The sequence below is a fragment of the Camelina sativa genome, chromosome 14 (assembly GCF_000633955.1).
Source record: "Camelina sativa cultivar DH55 chromosome 14, Cs, whole genome shotgun sequence".
Lineage (NCBI taxonomy): Eukaryota > Viridiplantae > Streptophyta > Magnoliopsida > Brassicales > Brassicaceae > Camelina > Camelina sativa.
In genome coordinates, this window is record NC_025698.1 from 5,995,918 (window position 1) to 6,009,101 (window position 13,184).

The 13,184-nt window shown below is 36.2% G+C and overlaps 4 protein-coding genes across 6 annotated transcripts; 2 read left to right on the top strand and 2 right to left on the bottom strand.

The window, feature by feature from the left end:
* On the bottom strand, positions 1,638-3,417 carry LOC104739922 (F-box protein PP2-A12). 2 transcript variants are annotated; one of them, XM_010460400.2, is made up of 3 exons: positions 2,805-3,417; positions 2,476-2,591; positions 1,638-2,263 (listed from the first exon to the last, which is right to left on the bottom strand). In XM_010460400.2, the coding sequence occupies exons 1-3, from the start codon at positions 3,153-3,155 to the stop codon at positions 1,840-1,842; spliced, it is 891 nt and encodes a 296-aa protein (XP_010458702.1). In that variant the 5' UTR covers positions 3,156-3,417; the 3' UTR covers positions 1,638-1,839. The 2 variants fall into 2 exon arrangements, with proteins under 2 accessions (XP_010458702.1, XP_010458701.1); XM_010460399.2 differs by having other exon boundaries at positions 2,476-2,594; positions 2,805-3,414.
* On the bottom strand, positions 4,793-6,979 carry LOC104743272 (F-box/LRR-repeat/kelch-repeat protein At1g09650-like). Its single transcript, XM_010464375.2, has 3 exons — positions 6,596-6,979; positions 6,386-6,426; positions 4,793-5,583 (listed from the first exon to the last, which is right to left on the bottom strand). Exons 1-3 carry the CDS (start codon positions 6,954-6,956, stop codon positions 4,822-4,824), a joined length of 1,164 nt encoding a protein of 387 aa, XP_010462677.2. The 5' UTR covers positions 6,957-6,979; the 3' UTR covers positions 4,793-4,821.
* Positions 7,044-10,371, top strand: LOC104739923 (phosphatidylinositol glycan anchor biosynthesis class U protein-like). 2 transcript variants are annotated; one of them, XM_010460402.2, is made up of 14 exons: positions 7,044-7,333; positions 7,442-7,489; positions 7,577-7,637; positions 7,753-7,785; positions 7,920-8,044; positions 8,267-8,401; positions 8,523-8,599; positions 8,690-8,946; positions 9,108-9,164; positions 9,254-9,425; positions 9,544-9,601; positions 9,694-9,779; positions 9,868-9,924; positions 10,064-10,371. In XM_010460402.2, exons 1-14 carry the CDS (start codon positions 7,156-7,158, stop codon positions 10,148-10,150), a joined length of 1,431 nt encoding a protein of 476 aa, XP_010458704.1. In that variant the 5' UTR covers positions 7,044-7,155; the 3' UTR covers positions 10,151-10,371. The 2 variants fall into 2 exon arrangements, with proteins under 2 accessions (XP_010458704.1, XP_010458703.1); XM_010460401.2 differs by having other exon boundaries at positions 7,290-7,333; positions 7,940-8,044.
* Positions 10,704-11,267, top strand: LOC104743273 (uncharacterized protein At4g04775-like). Its single transcript, XM_010464376.1, has 2 exons — positions 10,704-10,865; positions 10,956-11,267. The coding sequence occupies exons 1-2, from the start codon at positions 10,704-10,706 to the stop codon at positions 11,265-11,267; spliced, it is 474 nt and encodes a 157-aa protein (XP_010462678.1).

Consider the following 13,184-nt stretch of genomic DNA (forward strand, 5'->3'; position numbering starts at 1 on the left):
TCTTTTGGTGTTTGTTTCTCGTTAAGCCTATTTATTCTTGTGTCAAACAGTTCATGGATGGGTCCAGAACATTACATGTTTGATGCTTCCTACTTTGGCCCAAAGGTTTTTATTTGAAATTAAAGAAAACAAAAAAACGTGTTATTGGATTACTTTAATAAAGAAATACCTTTTTCTTTCTTTGTGGGAAATCAAAAGATAAAATGTATTGTTGCAGTTGGCGTTTGTTGGAAATGTTACTACTAGTGGTAGCCTAAGTGCGGGTGTCAAAGCCTTTATAACTGATAAGTTGATTGTGAAGGCAAAGACTGAGGTAAATTAATTAAGTGTTGCAACTAGAGAAAATGCTGTGATTATTCTATGGTGTATCTCTTCTCTTGACAAAATGTGTGTTTTACATTCTATTCAGCTGGAAAATGCACGTTTGTCCATGTCACTAGTCACATTTGAATACCAGGTGAGGAATTTATCTCTATATCTGAAGATTTGTTATCTTTGTGGTGAACATTTGATGAATAATTTTTTTTGTTTGGCTCACATTTCTGTAGGCTCTATACTATAGAGCTCAATTGGAACTTGGGAATTTTGGCCTACTTGCAACATATTTCCAGGTATTTTTTTTTATTTTTTTGTTTAGCAACATATTTCTAGGTAAATTTGCTACTCTCAGTTTGTGTTCTAATAAGCTTTTTAATACGTCAATAACAATTAGCTTACAAATACAAAAAATATACTGTTTGCATTATTTTTACTGAAAAAGTGGTTTTTTTTAATTGTTGCAACTAATTTTTTTCTGTACAGCGTGTGACACCCCGTCTATCTTTGGGTGGTCATGTCTATAATTTCGGTGTGCCTAAACAGTGGGGGTGTGGGTTATACTGCAAGATACGAGACCGATGATAAGATGGTAATGCTTCTACTCAGTCAGCTTATTAGAGATCGCTCATCGATTGAAAATTTGGATCATATTTTATATTGGCGAATTCTTCTTCTACTGTTTATTTTATTGATCATGTTGACAACTTTTCTTTATTAACTAACAGATCGCCTCTGCTTTCGTTGATATCTCGGGTCTTGTATGTATGAACTATGTTCATAACATCTCAAAGAAGGTAATGGCCCATTCGCAGTTAGTTATATCCTTAAGCTCGATGAGATAATAATAATCATGACACATAATATGTATCTTTTTTCTCATAATCAGGTTTCACTCGTTACTGATTTTGAATACGACTGCTTTTCAAGATATGTTGAAGCTAGTGTTGGGTGTGACTGCAATTATGGACAGGTAAATAATATTGCTATTTTTTTTTTTAGATTTGAAGGGAACTGATGAAAACAGTGTCTTTACTTTATAAATCCGTTCTAATATTATGAGCTTTTTGTTTCAGTCTCGAGTCCAGGGAAAGATTGATTCAAACGGTGTTGTATATGCCCATCTTACAAAAAATTAAATATGGGACTCGAGTATCAACTATCTGCCAGTTTGGATCATATTAAAAAGGATTACAAGCTTGGTTTGTGCTTAAATTATGGTTAAGAACTGCAGAAAATATGCGGTTACTAAAGAGGAGGACTACTAGAAACTCTTTTTCTTTCTTTGTGTGTGTTGGATCATTGTTTCCGTTAGATTCAGATATTGAATTGTAACCCAAGATTATTTAGTTTCATAACCAGTATACATATCATTACAGTCTTGCAACTTCAAAACTCAATTAAGTTAACAAAACAAAAGCTCTCTAAAAAAAGAAGCTCTAAAACTACATCTATAGAAAGGCTTAAAGAACTGCATTAAAAACCTGCTTTAACCCTCTCACTAAACCGGATCCGGTTGAAGCATTAAAACCGCTTCAACTGGCTTTTACACGAGCTTGGGTATACGACTACAGAGTCTAGAGATAACCCGCCTTTGGTATGTGTACAATCGATCTGAGTCATCGAAAACTTAATCTTTGTCGATGACTTATTCGATTCCCGGACAACAAAGTCTCCGGCGTGGTAGTGAGTCCAGTTTCCTCGCTCAGTTAACATGCATTGAGATGAGGAATGTTGACCATCTTCTGTCCAGAGTTGAAACCGAACCGGTTTAATGTCCCAACCATGGACTTGTTCGGTGTTACAGACCCGTCGACCAAACCATTTTCCCGACCGGCCTAGTTGAAGCTTAAAGAAGATGCTGTAGGTTCCAACCGGGAATGGGAAATCGATTTCCCCATCAACTTCAAACCACCAGATTTGTTGAAGATAAGCCACAGATGAAAACCTACAAAGAAGCAATAAAAGATGGTTTACTTTAACAATCGCAGAAACACACAGATCACAGCAACAACTCTGACCATAACATCATCTATCATACCAAATCCAATCAAGTTTTGTATTAAGAAACCACATGGCCAACACACAACTTCAAAGGAAAAGGCATACTTTTAAAGAGCTTGTGTTAGGCAATCGAACCAGCATAGTGAGAAAACTAACCGAGATTCATCAGTGGGGATATGACTCCAATATCTACGATCATCAATGCCTGTGATGGACAATCCTTTAGCTGAAATGGATAGACAAACACCACTGGTTCGTTTGTCTATCCACACCTTCTGCAGAATCAATAGAGGTTTCATAAGTACATAGCTTCTGGATCAAACAAGCTGAGCAAATTTGATTTGAGATTATACTACACAAGTGATGCAAATTCAACTAAAAAAACTCGTTTTATGGGAATCCCCAAATGAAAAAGTTTCCATTTTAGGAAAAAAAATCCCAAAAATTATTTGCTTCTGAAAGCCCTAATTTGTAAGAGAAGGTACCTTGGTGCCGTCATCAAATGAGTTAATCCTGGAGAGACAAGTATAAAGGTGTCTCTTTTGCAAATTTTCCGGGAAACCACCAAGGATTTTCTCGAGAAGAACTCTGTAATTCGGAGGAAGCTTCGATTCCCAGACGCAATCAGCCCAAGAAGCGCCGCGGAATGCTCTGTTGAGCTTCGAGAATCTACAGATCTCAACGGGATCCAAATTCTCAACAATCATAGCCACGCAACCCTCTGGCAAATCACCTAAACCAATCTTCAATAGATCCCCATCCCCAAAACAAGACGACGACGACGAAGACGAAGAAGAAGACGAATCCTTGTGAAGACCAGACTGAGCCACACCCATCTAAAACCCTTTCGACGAGATCTAAAAAATAAATCTCAAGTGGGTTTTGTGGAGATGGGGTCTTCTTGAATCTTCAGAAAAAGGAGACTTCGAAATTTCAAGACTTTTCGTCTTTTTCGCACGCGAAAAAGGAAAGGAATCAAAAGTTTTTTTTTTTTTTTACTCTCAAGAACAGAGCAATAATAAAAGATTAAAGAAGAAAGGTTTTGGTTGGTGACAGAGAGAAGACAATATTGGACGGGTGACGCAAAAGACATGTGGATCGGTGTAATAAATAAACAAACGATTTTGAGATACTGTTCAATTTTAATTTAAAAGCTGTTTGGATTGGTTTGTTCAAATATACAGTTGGATTGGATGTTTGAATATTGTTTTCTTGTCCGTTACACCTTATTTATTTTTCTTTATTTCATGAGTTGTGTAACTTGTAATAAGAACCATATGAGTTGTAAACTTGTAAGAACCAATTATAATATCCAAATCCTTACCCATTTGAGTTTTTCAGTTATAATTTTCAGTTATACCTAATCCAAAATGTCAACGAGAATCTGTTTTATCCTTTTTGTATAAACATATAGATTGCATTGTCATTTTAATACTAACGTATACACGATCGTTGTGGATATTATTTTTTGTGTACTAAAGGTATTATATTATGATGTATGATACGTAAAACATGTTTGGAATTGTAATTTGATCAGTCGTACCTTATGATTCAAGAGATCCGACCACTTTAATTATATCTTTGTCTCTAACAGTATTTAGTTTCTCTGCATCATTTTGTATTCGACCATCCCATTGGCCATCGTATGATAAAACTTAAAATTTCACAATTGATGTTTACGTTGCAAGTTGAGATATCCAGTTGCTGATAGTGAATATGAGTTGTCAACATGAGTCTTGTGACACAAACAAAAAAAAAGGAAGTGCCCATTATGCTGAGATATTTTGAAGATATTATTTCTTCAACGCTTTGTAAGATTACCTCTCCTAATGCATATACGAAGACTGAAAATATCTAAACATCATTGCGGTACTCTTTTTGTTTGATAAGAAGAACCTTAGATATTTTGTTCCTCCTATCAGATTAATGTCAGATTCAAAAAAATAAAATAAAAATAAATAAATAAATAAACATTTGCTTCTGTCGGTGATGGACGGGGTTACACTCTGCATAACTACAAAACACACCTAATTAGATTCTTGACAGCATTTGGAGAGTTCTAGAAACATTTTGACATACTCACATACATATATTACTCACTTATCAGAGAGAGCATGCTATGATAGGGTCAGAAGAAATTACTTATATGATGATGCAAATATACCTCGAATAATTTTCCCTGTTTATGGGCTGACCTGAAGTTAAGGCCCACTCTTATGGAAAGCGGGCCCAATACTCTATTTTGCCAACATGGAAAACTAGTATCGAACAAAACCAACGAAGACGTTGTTTAAAAGTTTAATCCCAAGTCCCAACAGTATTAAACGGCACCGTCGTCGTATGTTACGACTAGCTCGCCGCCGGAGAATGAAGCGGGAGGGATAGAGAAACGGTTGATGAAAGAAGCAAAGATTACACCATTAATTATTCATTGAGTGACAGACAATAATAAAAACAAGACTTATATGAAAAAAGATATCAAACGGTGGAAACAAGAAAGATTTAAGAAATAGAGATTAAACTCTGAAAATAACAAACAGGATCACCGATGGAGAAATCATGAAAAACAACATCATATGTGTTGGATTGGAGATCAAGTTCCACCAGTGCTTCTCTTCGCTCACGACAGTAAAACAACAACTTCTTCTTCCCATCGAAAAGTGCTAGTGGCAAGAGCACGTGTGTGCATCTACCAAACCATTGAGAAGTTGTAGCCAGATCAATGGAACACATTTTCTGCCATGTCTTATTGGCTGAATCGAATGACCATATCACTTGGTTGGGCCACTTCTTCTCCCAAACGCACAAGCGGTTGTCGAGGTCGCAGATAGCGATATCTAAATCATCAACATTGGCAAAGGGAGCTTTACAGACGACTTGAAAGGCTTCGGTGTGAAGATCAAAGGATAGAATTTTGGGTTCCTCCTCGCACTCGGTGAACCAATGAAGCGAGCCATCTACATAGACAGGGTCGGGGCAACCAAAAATCCGATAAGGAGAAGCGGGAGAAACATACCTCCAAGAGTTGGTGCTAAAGTCGAAAACCTCGCAGGTAGTAGCGTTGTCTCGGCCGATCTCTGAAGAGTTGTACAGCCAAACGGGCTTGTATGTGCCCGTGATTTTGTCTTTACCGAAACCAAGACTAGGGACCACGTAATGAAGGTCGTAGAAACTACGTCCTAAGTCGAACATGAGTTGTTGTAGCTTACAGAGAGGGAGAGGGCGATACCATCTAGTGGTTGGGATGACCACGGGCGATACCATCTAGTGGTTGGGATGACCACAAAACCGGATTCTGTGTGATGGTAGAGACTGATAAAGGTTGATGAGAGAAGAACACCTTAGTGTTTAGGAAATAGTATATTGACTCTCGTAATCATAAGCTTTATGTTACATAGAATTATATAGTACAAGAGTTTCCTAAACTATAATGATTGCAAATATATAATATCTAAATAATAAATATCACAATATCTCATATTAACTAGAGGATCTTCTAGATCCTTCTACACGCCCCCTCAATCTCAAAGTAGTAATGGAGCAAATGTGGAATTAATGGCTTGAGATTGATCTTAGTAGAATGGTAGAGCTCGTGCTTGAGCAACATTATCGAAGCTTGCTTTCCGACGTCTTGGTGGTGACTAAGTCATATCTTAGATAGATCCGGTGAACATAGATATGGTGATGGCTGTAAGCAGATGTGATGTTTTTTTTTTTCAACTGGATTGAAACATAACAAATAAAATTTTGAAGAAGCATCGATGGCTTGAAAACTGGAAAATAAGATGGTTTTTTTTTAAAAAACAAAATTAAAGAAGCACTATGGCTTTGATTCAGAAGCTCATAAAAAGCTTGAATGTTAGAAGCATTTTTGGCTTGAAAATAAAAATTATAAAAGAGAAGCACTTGGCTTAGATTCAGAGGTTTAAGATAATAGATTTGAATAAGAGAAGCTCGATAGCTTAGATTCAGAGGTTCATGATGAACTTGAATGTGGAAGCATTTGGCTTAACAAGAAAATAAAATAAAACGAGTCTGATGGTTAGATCTAAACTCGGGAGCAAACCTGCTCTGATACCATGATAAAGGTTGATGAGAGAAGAACAGCTTAGTGTTTAAGAAATAGTATATTGACTCTCATAATCATAAACTTTATGTTACATAGAAGTACAAGAATTTCCTAAACTATAATGATTACAAATATATAATATCTAAATAATAAATATTACAATATCTCATATTAACTATAGGATCTTCTAGATCCTTCTACAGAGACAAACGAGACCGTCACAGCTATTATAGGGAACCAAGAATTGGGTGTTATCGGCATCCCAAGGAGTAGGGATACTGACCGATGATGATGAACCCAACACCAGTCTACTTAGAGATTCTACAACCGGGTCACGAATATCATCAGGATATAAAGAGACCATGACAACATCTGGATTACCTCTTGATTGCTGTCCATGTGTCAACTGTCTTCGTTGGAAGAATGGAGATTCGATCGTTGATTTCCATTGTTTCGATACAGCCTTGAATCTCATCAGAGAATCCACATCAAGTCTCTCTAGGATAAGCTCTACGCAATCGTGGGGAAGCGATTCCCTCCTCAAGCAGCGTTGCTTTTTCCTTGACATTCTTGTGATTGTTGTTGAGCAGACCGACCCTTGATGATGATAGATGAAAAGGTTTATTTATATAAAAAAAAAACAGGAAAACAGGAAAAAGCAAAACTTTGGAATTTCCTTTTCCTCAAGGAAACAGAGGATCTCTTTATAATTTCCTTTTCCTCAAAGAAACAGAGGATCTCTTTCTCTCCTAGACCTAAACTCTCATATGGCCGACGTCGGAGGAGATATGGCAGAGAAGGAGCTTGAGAAGCCGACTTACGGGTTCTGGATTTGGGCTATGGCTTCCGTGATTCTCCGATTATTCTTCATCTTTTACTTCCCGGAAAACTTCAAATTATCTTCCCGTCCGGAGGTCTCCACCCCTCTCACAAGCGTTCGCCGCCGTATCTCACTCTCTCTCTCTCTCTCATTCAGTCATTCTCTCTCCACGACTCCACCATCTCGAGTTTCGCTTAACAGTTCTCTCTGTTCGGTTTTTTTAATATGTGCAGTTGCTGAAGGTTACTGGTTGAAGCAGTCATCGATGTCACCATACGCAGGTTTTGTGATTGTCTCCTACATATGGGATTTGAAATTCCAACGATTTATGGAAGTTGAATTCGTACTCGTTTTTTTCCTCTGTGCAGGATCAATGTATCATGGCTCTCCATTGCTGCTCTCTGTTCTGGGTCCGCTCACTAGTCAATGGTAGTAACTTTAATCGATTCAAAGTTTAGATTCTTGAGCTGAGTTTCCGAGGGTTCCTGCATTGTATCATTTGTTTTGAGCCAACTTAAAAGTGGTTTTGATTTGGATGATGCAGGATTGAAGGGCAATCGAGTCACCATTTGTGCAGGTAATAATGTTACTACATTGTAGAAGATGTAGATTACGAAATTGTAGAAGTGATCAAGAATTGTAAATTTTGTGTTCTTGATGGAATTAGAGACATTATCCGTTTTTATTCTTGTCTTGATACCAACCAACCAGCTTGGTTTTTGTTTTTGCAGATATACTTAGTGCATTGCTTCTTCGAGCTATTGGTCAGAAGCTTCAAAAGACTTACAGCATGAATTTGAAGCGACTTGGCGTTCTCAGGTCATCAGGGGACAGAGGTAACTAAGTTATTCAGTTATTCAACAAAGTCAGAGTTGTTGTATCTCTTGCTTATTCAAAGTTAAAACAAGATATGAACTACAATGTTTTTGGGAGCCAATGCTCATCTACAGGTCTTATTCCCGGTGTATATTTATATATGGTGTTGAAGTTTGTTAATGTATACAAAAGCATAGTTCTCTTTCATTCTTTCTGATCTCTCACTTTCCTGTTTCTCTCAGGGATCCTCCCTTGTGGAGATATTGCTGCCCTTGTGTACCTGTGGAATCCTTACACAATTCTTTCTTGTGTTGGGTTATCAACTTCTCCAATAGAAAATTTGGCTGTCATTGTATCTCTTTACGGAGCAGTTACTCGTAAGCTATTGTTGGAAACTTGTCTTTATATCTATATCTTGGATAAAGAAACCTGCTTTGATTTATACTAATTTCATCTCTTTGGTTCTTCTTCTCAACAATTGTCTTTTACATTTGTCAGGAAGAGTTCCCCTGGCTGCATTTGGGTTAATCACGGCCACGCATTTGTCTCTTTATCCAGCAAGTTTGGCGATTCCAGTACGCATAACTCTCATTTCCCTTGTCATTTAATTCTGTATCTCAAGTTTTTCCAGGGTACCAGATTCTCATCTCTTGTCTTTCCTTCAGTTGATCTTACTGTTGGGATATGGTTTAGATGCCCATCCTTTAAAAAATTTCCTTCATACAAGAGATCGAGGAGTTGAGACTGGATCAACCTCTGATGTTTCTAAACAAGACAAATTGACTAGAACTACACAACTTCCTTTTTTATGGAGAACGGTGTTGCATTTCGTATTCTGGGTATTAGTGTTGTCGATCTGTGTCTTGGTTTTATGTAGCTTATCACTAAAACAATATGGTGGGCTTGAGGAGATGTTCAAAAGGTACCACCAATTATCTGTGAAATCTCAATTTATGGATCGTAACCTGATTCTACAGGAGCAGAGCTCGATTTCTCTATATGTTAGGTTCTAAGTTATATCATTATTACTATTTCAGTATAAGGATGCTGTAACGTGTTTGTGCCTTGTGTTTCCTGTTGTAGAACATATAGTTTCATTCTGAATATCGAAGATTTGTCACCAAACATTGGTGTCTTTTGGTAAGTCTAAGGTCAAATCTTTGTGGAGCAATTCTTCTAGTTTCTGGTATATCTTCACATATTTATCCACCTTCTATCTCCTTTCTCAGGTACTTCTTCGCAGAAGCCTTTGAGTCTTCTAGAAATTATCTCCTGATAGTTTTCAACTTATATATTTTGCTTACGTCGCTACCACCGTTAGCCTTCCGATTCAAACATCGGCCCTGCTTCCTTGCTTTCGCTTATTTAGTCATGTCCTCGATTATTAAATCTTATCCTTCAGTAAGTATTTTTAGCTAGCTTCACCATGAAACAATATTTGTACCTTTCTTGAAAAGCTTTTCTGTTCATATAATCTTGAATCTTGAATCTTGAATCTATACCTTAATCTCATTACTAGGGTGGAGATGCAGCTTTATACTTGAGTTTATGGGCATTGTTTGTCAATGAATTATCAGGTAATAAAACAAAATCGTCTCTTTTCTTTCAATACGATCTTGAAACACTCGTGAGCTATTCACTTCTAACTAGGCATCTGTCTAAATGTTAGACATGAACAACTTGTTCTTTATATTATGTGGACATATTGGAGTTTCGCTTCTCAGCCCTGTGGTGCACAACATCTGGATATGGAGGGTAAAGCTTTAAACCTCAACTCAATTCAATGACAACAAAAACTTTCTAAGAAAACATTCGGAACCCATTTGATTTTTTGTCTTTACAGGGAACTGGAAATGCAAACTTCTACTACGGGAATGCTATGGGCTACGTGTGCTTTCAGGTTAGAAAAGCCTAAAACTTTGGATTCATCTTTGGATGCAAACTTGTTATTTTTTTGCATTGAAGGGTCTTATACTCTCATCTTAATAGAGTTTGGTTTGTTGTTTACGGGGTCTGGCTGTGTTTTTATTCTTCTTCAGTTTATGTTTGTGGAAGAAAGTGTAAACGCAATGCTCGACCATGACAAGGCGCTGGAAAAAGCTACTGGAAAAATGACTAAGAACTGAGCCATTCTTTTTTCTAATCAGTCTTGTAGCCTCTAACCATAAACTTGTGAAGAAAGTACACTGTGTGTTTCTCTTTGACCATTGTAAATGTTTGGGCTGCCTGTATGTGGCCCCCTGTAAAATGCCCCCCTGTAAAATAGGATTTCAACTCGTGTACCCCTGTACTTTAAACTCGTGTATCTCTGTACTTTAAGGCTCTACCTATTTTTCCCTAGACAACATATATTCTTCCCAAGTCCACTTATATTAATTTATTTCTATCTAATTAACCAAAATTAATTAAGTTGTAATAAATCAACGTTTTGCATTTTTAAATTGATAATTCGCGATTACTGTACTGCGATTGGCTTAATCCGACCAAAAATATTAGACCCGAAAATTGTTTTCTTTACCCATAAAACCAAATCGATTTGGGGAAAAATTGAAATTAGGGTTTATTTTTCTTCTCTTCTCTTCTTCTTCTTCCTCGAGACCAAGAAAATCGAGTTCTTTTTTCTCGATTCAATTTCTTCTTCTTCTTTCTCCGTTTGTTTATTTCACTTTAACTGGAAGTATGAGCCAGTTTTCTTCTTCTAATTCGTCTCATCTGACTTCGGGAACTACTCACAGGGGAGTTCCGAGTAGGTGTTGGTGTGGTAACGAAAGAACAATGTTCACTTTGAAAACAGATGAGAATCCGTATCGGAGATTCTACAGATGCGTGCAGGGCGTGAAGGTAATGTGATTTATGTGTTGGTTTGTTGAATTTATCAAATATTTTGCCAATGGGTTGATGATTGATTCTCCGATCCGGACATGATGTTAGGATAAAAAGGAGAAACACATGTTCTGTTGGGTTGATGATGCTCTTTTAGAGGAGATAAGAATGATTGAAAGCAAACATAAGCAGCTTTTAGAAGATGTCAATGTTCTAAGAAAGATGGTGGTGGACAATGTCGAGGTCCAAAACAAGTTGATGCAGGAGATGAAACAACAGATGAACAAGGAGATGAATGAGATCATTCAGCAAGAGCTAACGGATACAAAGGAGAGTTTGGAAAAGTCGAACATGAAGACAGTTTGCATACTTGTTGTTGTGGCAGCTTCAATCGTATGGTTGTGTGGAAATGTTGTATGATGTCTTTGAGATTTCTGTATTTCTATTGTTATGTTAAGACAATGTCGAGGGTTTGTGTTGTTCGTAATGAAAAGAGAAGCAAAACATGTGTTGTCAATAATGAACCAAAACATAAATCCGAATCGGCTATATTGTTGTTATCATAAGCATGCTCAAAAGAAGACAACACATTCAATTTTTCTCCAAATCGATTTGGTTTTATGGGTAAAGAAAACAATTTTCGGGTTTAATATTTTTGGTCGGGTTAAACCAATCGCGAATTATCAATTTTAAAATGCAAAACATTGATTTATTACAACTTAATTAATTTTGGTTAATTATATAGAAATAAATTAATATAGATGGAATTGAGAAAATATATGTTGTCGAGGGAGAAATAGGTAGAACCTTAAAGTACAGGTACAAGAGTTGAAACCCTATTTTACATGGGGCCTCGTACATGCTGCCCTAAATGTTTCCGATTAGTATGGGTTTAAATTTCATTATATTTTTGTTTTATTGAAAGAGATGAGAGGGCCAAAAAAAAGAACTTTCATTTTGCATATTTTATTTTCACAAGAAAAAAAAATACTCCGTTAGATGCAATGTAATCGGGTAATAAAAGCTGGGTGGACCTTATGACAAGTGCAAAATCACGTGGTTTTGAAGTGCGAACAAAACAAATCAGCACTTTTGGAGTAATGAGAGCATCCATTTTTAATTTAAAAGTTTAAACCAATCTCATAATTATACGGAAATTAACTTCTATTCAAATGAAGATCAAATCGATGTCATGCAACTACATACTACTATACGTATTCGTTAGGTATACGTATGTATGCATAATAATCAATTGATATTGATACCAAAACAAAAGAAGTCAAATGATCCCATTCATGTTTCCCTAGGCCCCTGATTTATGACGAAGTTCTTTGGTCATTGCTTACCGCAATGCCAATTATTTTACTTCGCCCATAATTTTCTTCTCGAGTTGCTAATATTTTTATTCATCAAGAAACACTAACTGATATCGTGAGACTATATTATTATTAAGTGAAATTGTTTTAAAACTCTTACCGTTTGAATATAGGAATCCTTGAATATATGGAATTATCTATACTTTAACAAAATTTGAATAATAGCTAAGCTAAGCTGTTGTGTTCTTTTGAAGTGTATAATACTCATATATATATAGACACATTCCGCGGTAAAGTTTTTCCTTTTTGCTTATAATTTTAATGGAGTTATCTATATGCTAAATATTATAAGAATATCATAGAATCTTCGTTGACTTGTAATTAAGTAACAGCGAAATTGCTTACGAATACAGTACAACCAAATTCACGTTGTATCATTAAACAACTCTCGATTGTCGTTTTTTCGTATTGTTGTTTATCTGAATAACTAATGGAGTAATTAATTAATTTATACAGTAAATTTTATGGTTAGATTATTAAATATAACCGTTTGGCTCGTAGTGCTGCTATGTTTAGAAGTTTAGTTGAGTTGTTTATAAATTATTTTCTCCTAGTTTGGACCATCAGATCAGATCAGACCTGTTGTTGATTTTTTTTAATATAGTAATTAAGTTTTATATATAAGTTAATTAATTGGGCATGCATCGTAAGTATAAAATAACTTTATAATTGTATGGCTTAAAATTTAACCCTAATAAAAATTTGCGGAAACCTGACAAATTCCACTAGACCACTCGTGTTAACGTGGCTTGAAATAAATAAATACAAACGAAGGATTAATATTACGGTGTCTATGTAGTCAAAACAAACTAAAAATGAGAAGTAGAGACCCAATGGTTCGATATGTGGCTCCCCCCACGACACGAATGGCTTTTTACTTTTGTGAAAGGTCAAACCCTACGGGGACAAGCAGACACGTACGACCGAATCTGTCTTTTTTTTTTTTTTTTTTTTTTTTTTT

Bases quoted from the DNA above. Each gene is read 5' to 3' on its own strand.
- LOC104739922 (XM_010460399.2), bottom strand. From the start codon at position 3,155: ATGGGTGTGGCTCAGTCTGGTCTTCACAAGGATTCGTCTTCTTCTTCG. The intron at 2,595-2,804 runs GTACCTTCTCTT...TTGATTCTGCAG, and splicing joins CATTTGATGACGGCACCAAG to AAGGTGTGGATAGACAAACG. The intron at 2,264-2,475 runs GTTAGTTTTCTC...GCTTCTTTGTAG, and splicing joins ATCCCCACTGATGAATCTCG to GTTTTCATCTGTGGCTTATC.
- LOC104743272 (XM_010464375.2), bottom strand. From the start codon at position 6,956: ATGTCAAGGAAAAAGCAACGCTGCTTGAGGAGGGAATCGCTTCCCCAC. The intron at 6,427-6,595 runs GTCTCTGTAGAA...TTAAACACTAAG, and splicing joins TAGCTGTGACGGTCTCGTTT to CTGTTCTTCTCTCATCAACC. The intron at 5,584-6,385 runs GTTTGCTCCCGA...CCCAACCACTAG, and splicing joins TTATCATGGTATCAGAGCAG to ATGGTATCGCCCGTGGTCAT.
- LOC104739923 (XM_010460402.2), top strand. From the start codon at position 7,156: ATGGCCGACGTCGGAGGAGATATGGCAGAGAAGGAGCTTGAGAAGCCG. The intron at 7,638-7,752 runs GTAGTAACTTTA...TGGATGATGCAG, and splicing joins GGTCCGCTCACTAGTCAATG to GATTGAAGGGCAATCGAGTC. The intron at 8,600-8,689 runs GTACGCATAACT...TCTTTCCTTCAG, and splicing joins CAGCAAGTTTGGCGATTCCA to TTGATCTTACTGTTGGGATA.
- LOC104743273 (XM_010464376.1), top strand. From the start codon at position 10,704: ATGAGCCAGTTTTCTTCTTCTAATTCGTCTCATCTGACTTCGGGAACT. The intron at 10,866-10,955 runs GTAATGTGATTT...ACATGATGTTAG, and splicing joins GATGCGTGCAGGGCGTGAAG to GATAAAAAGGAGAAACACAT.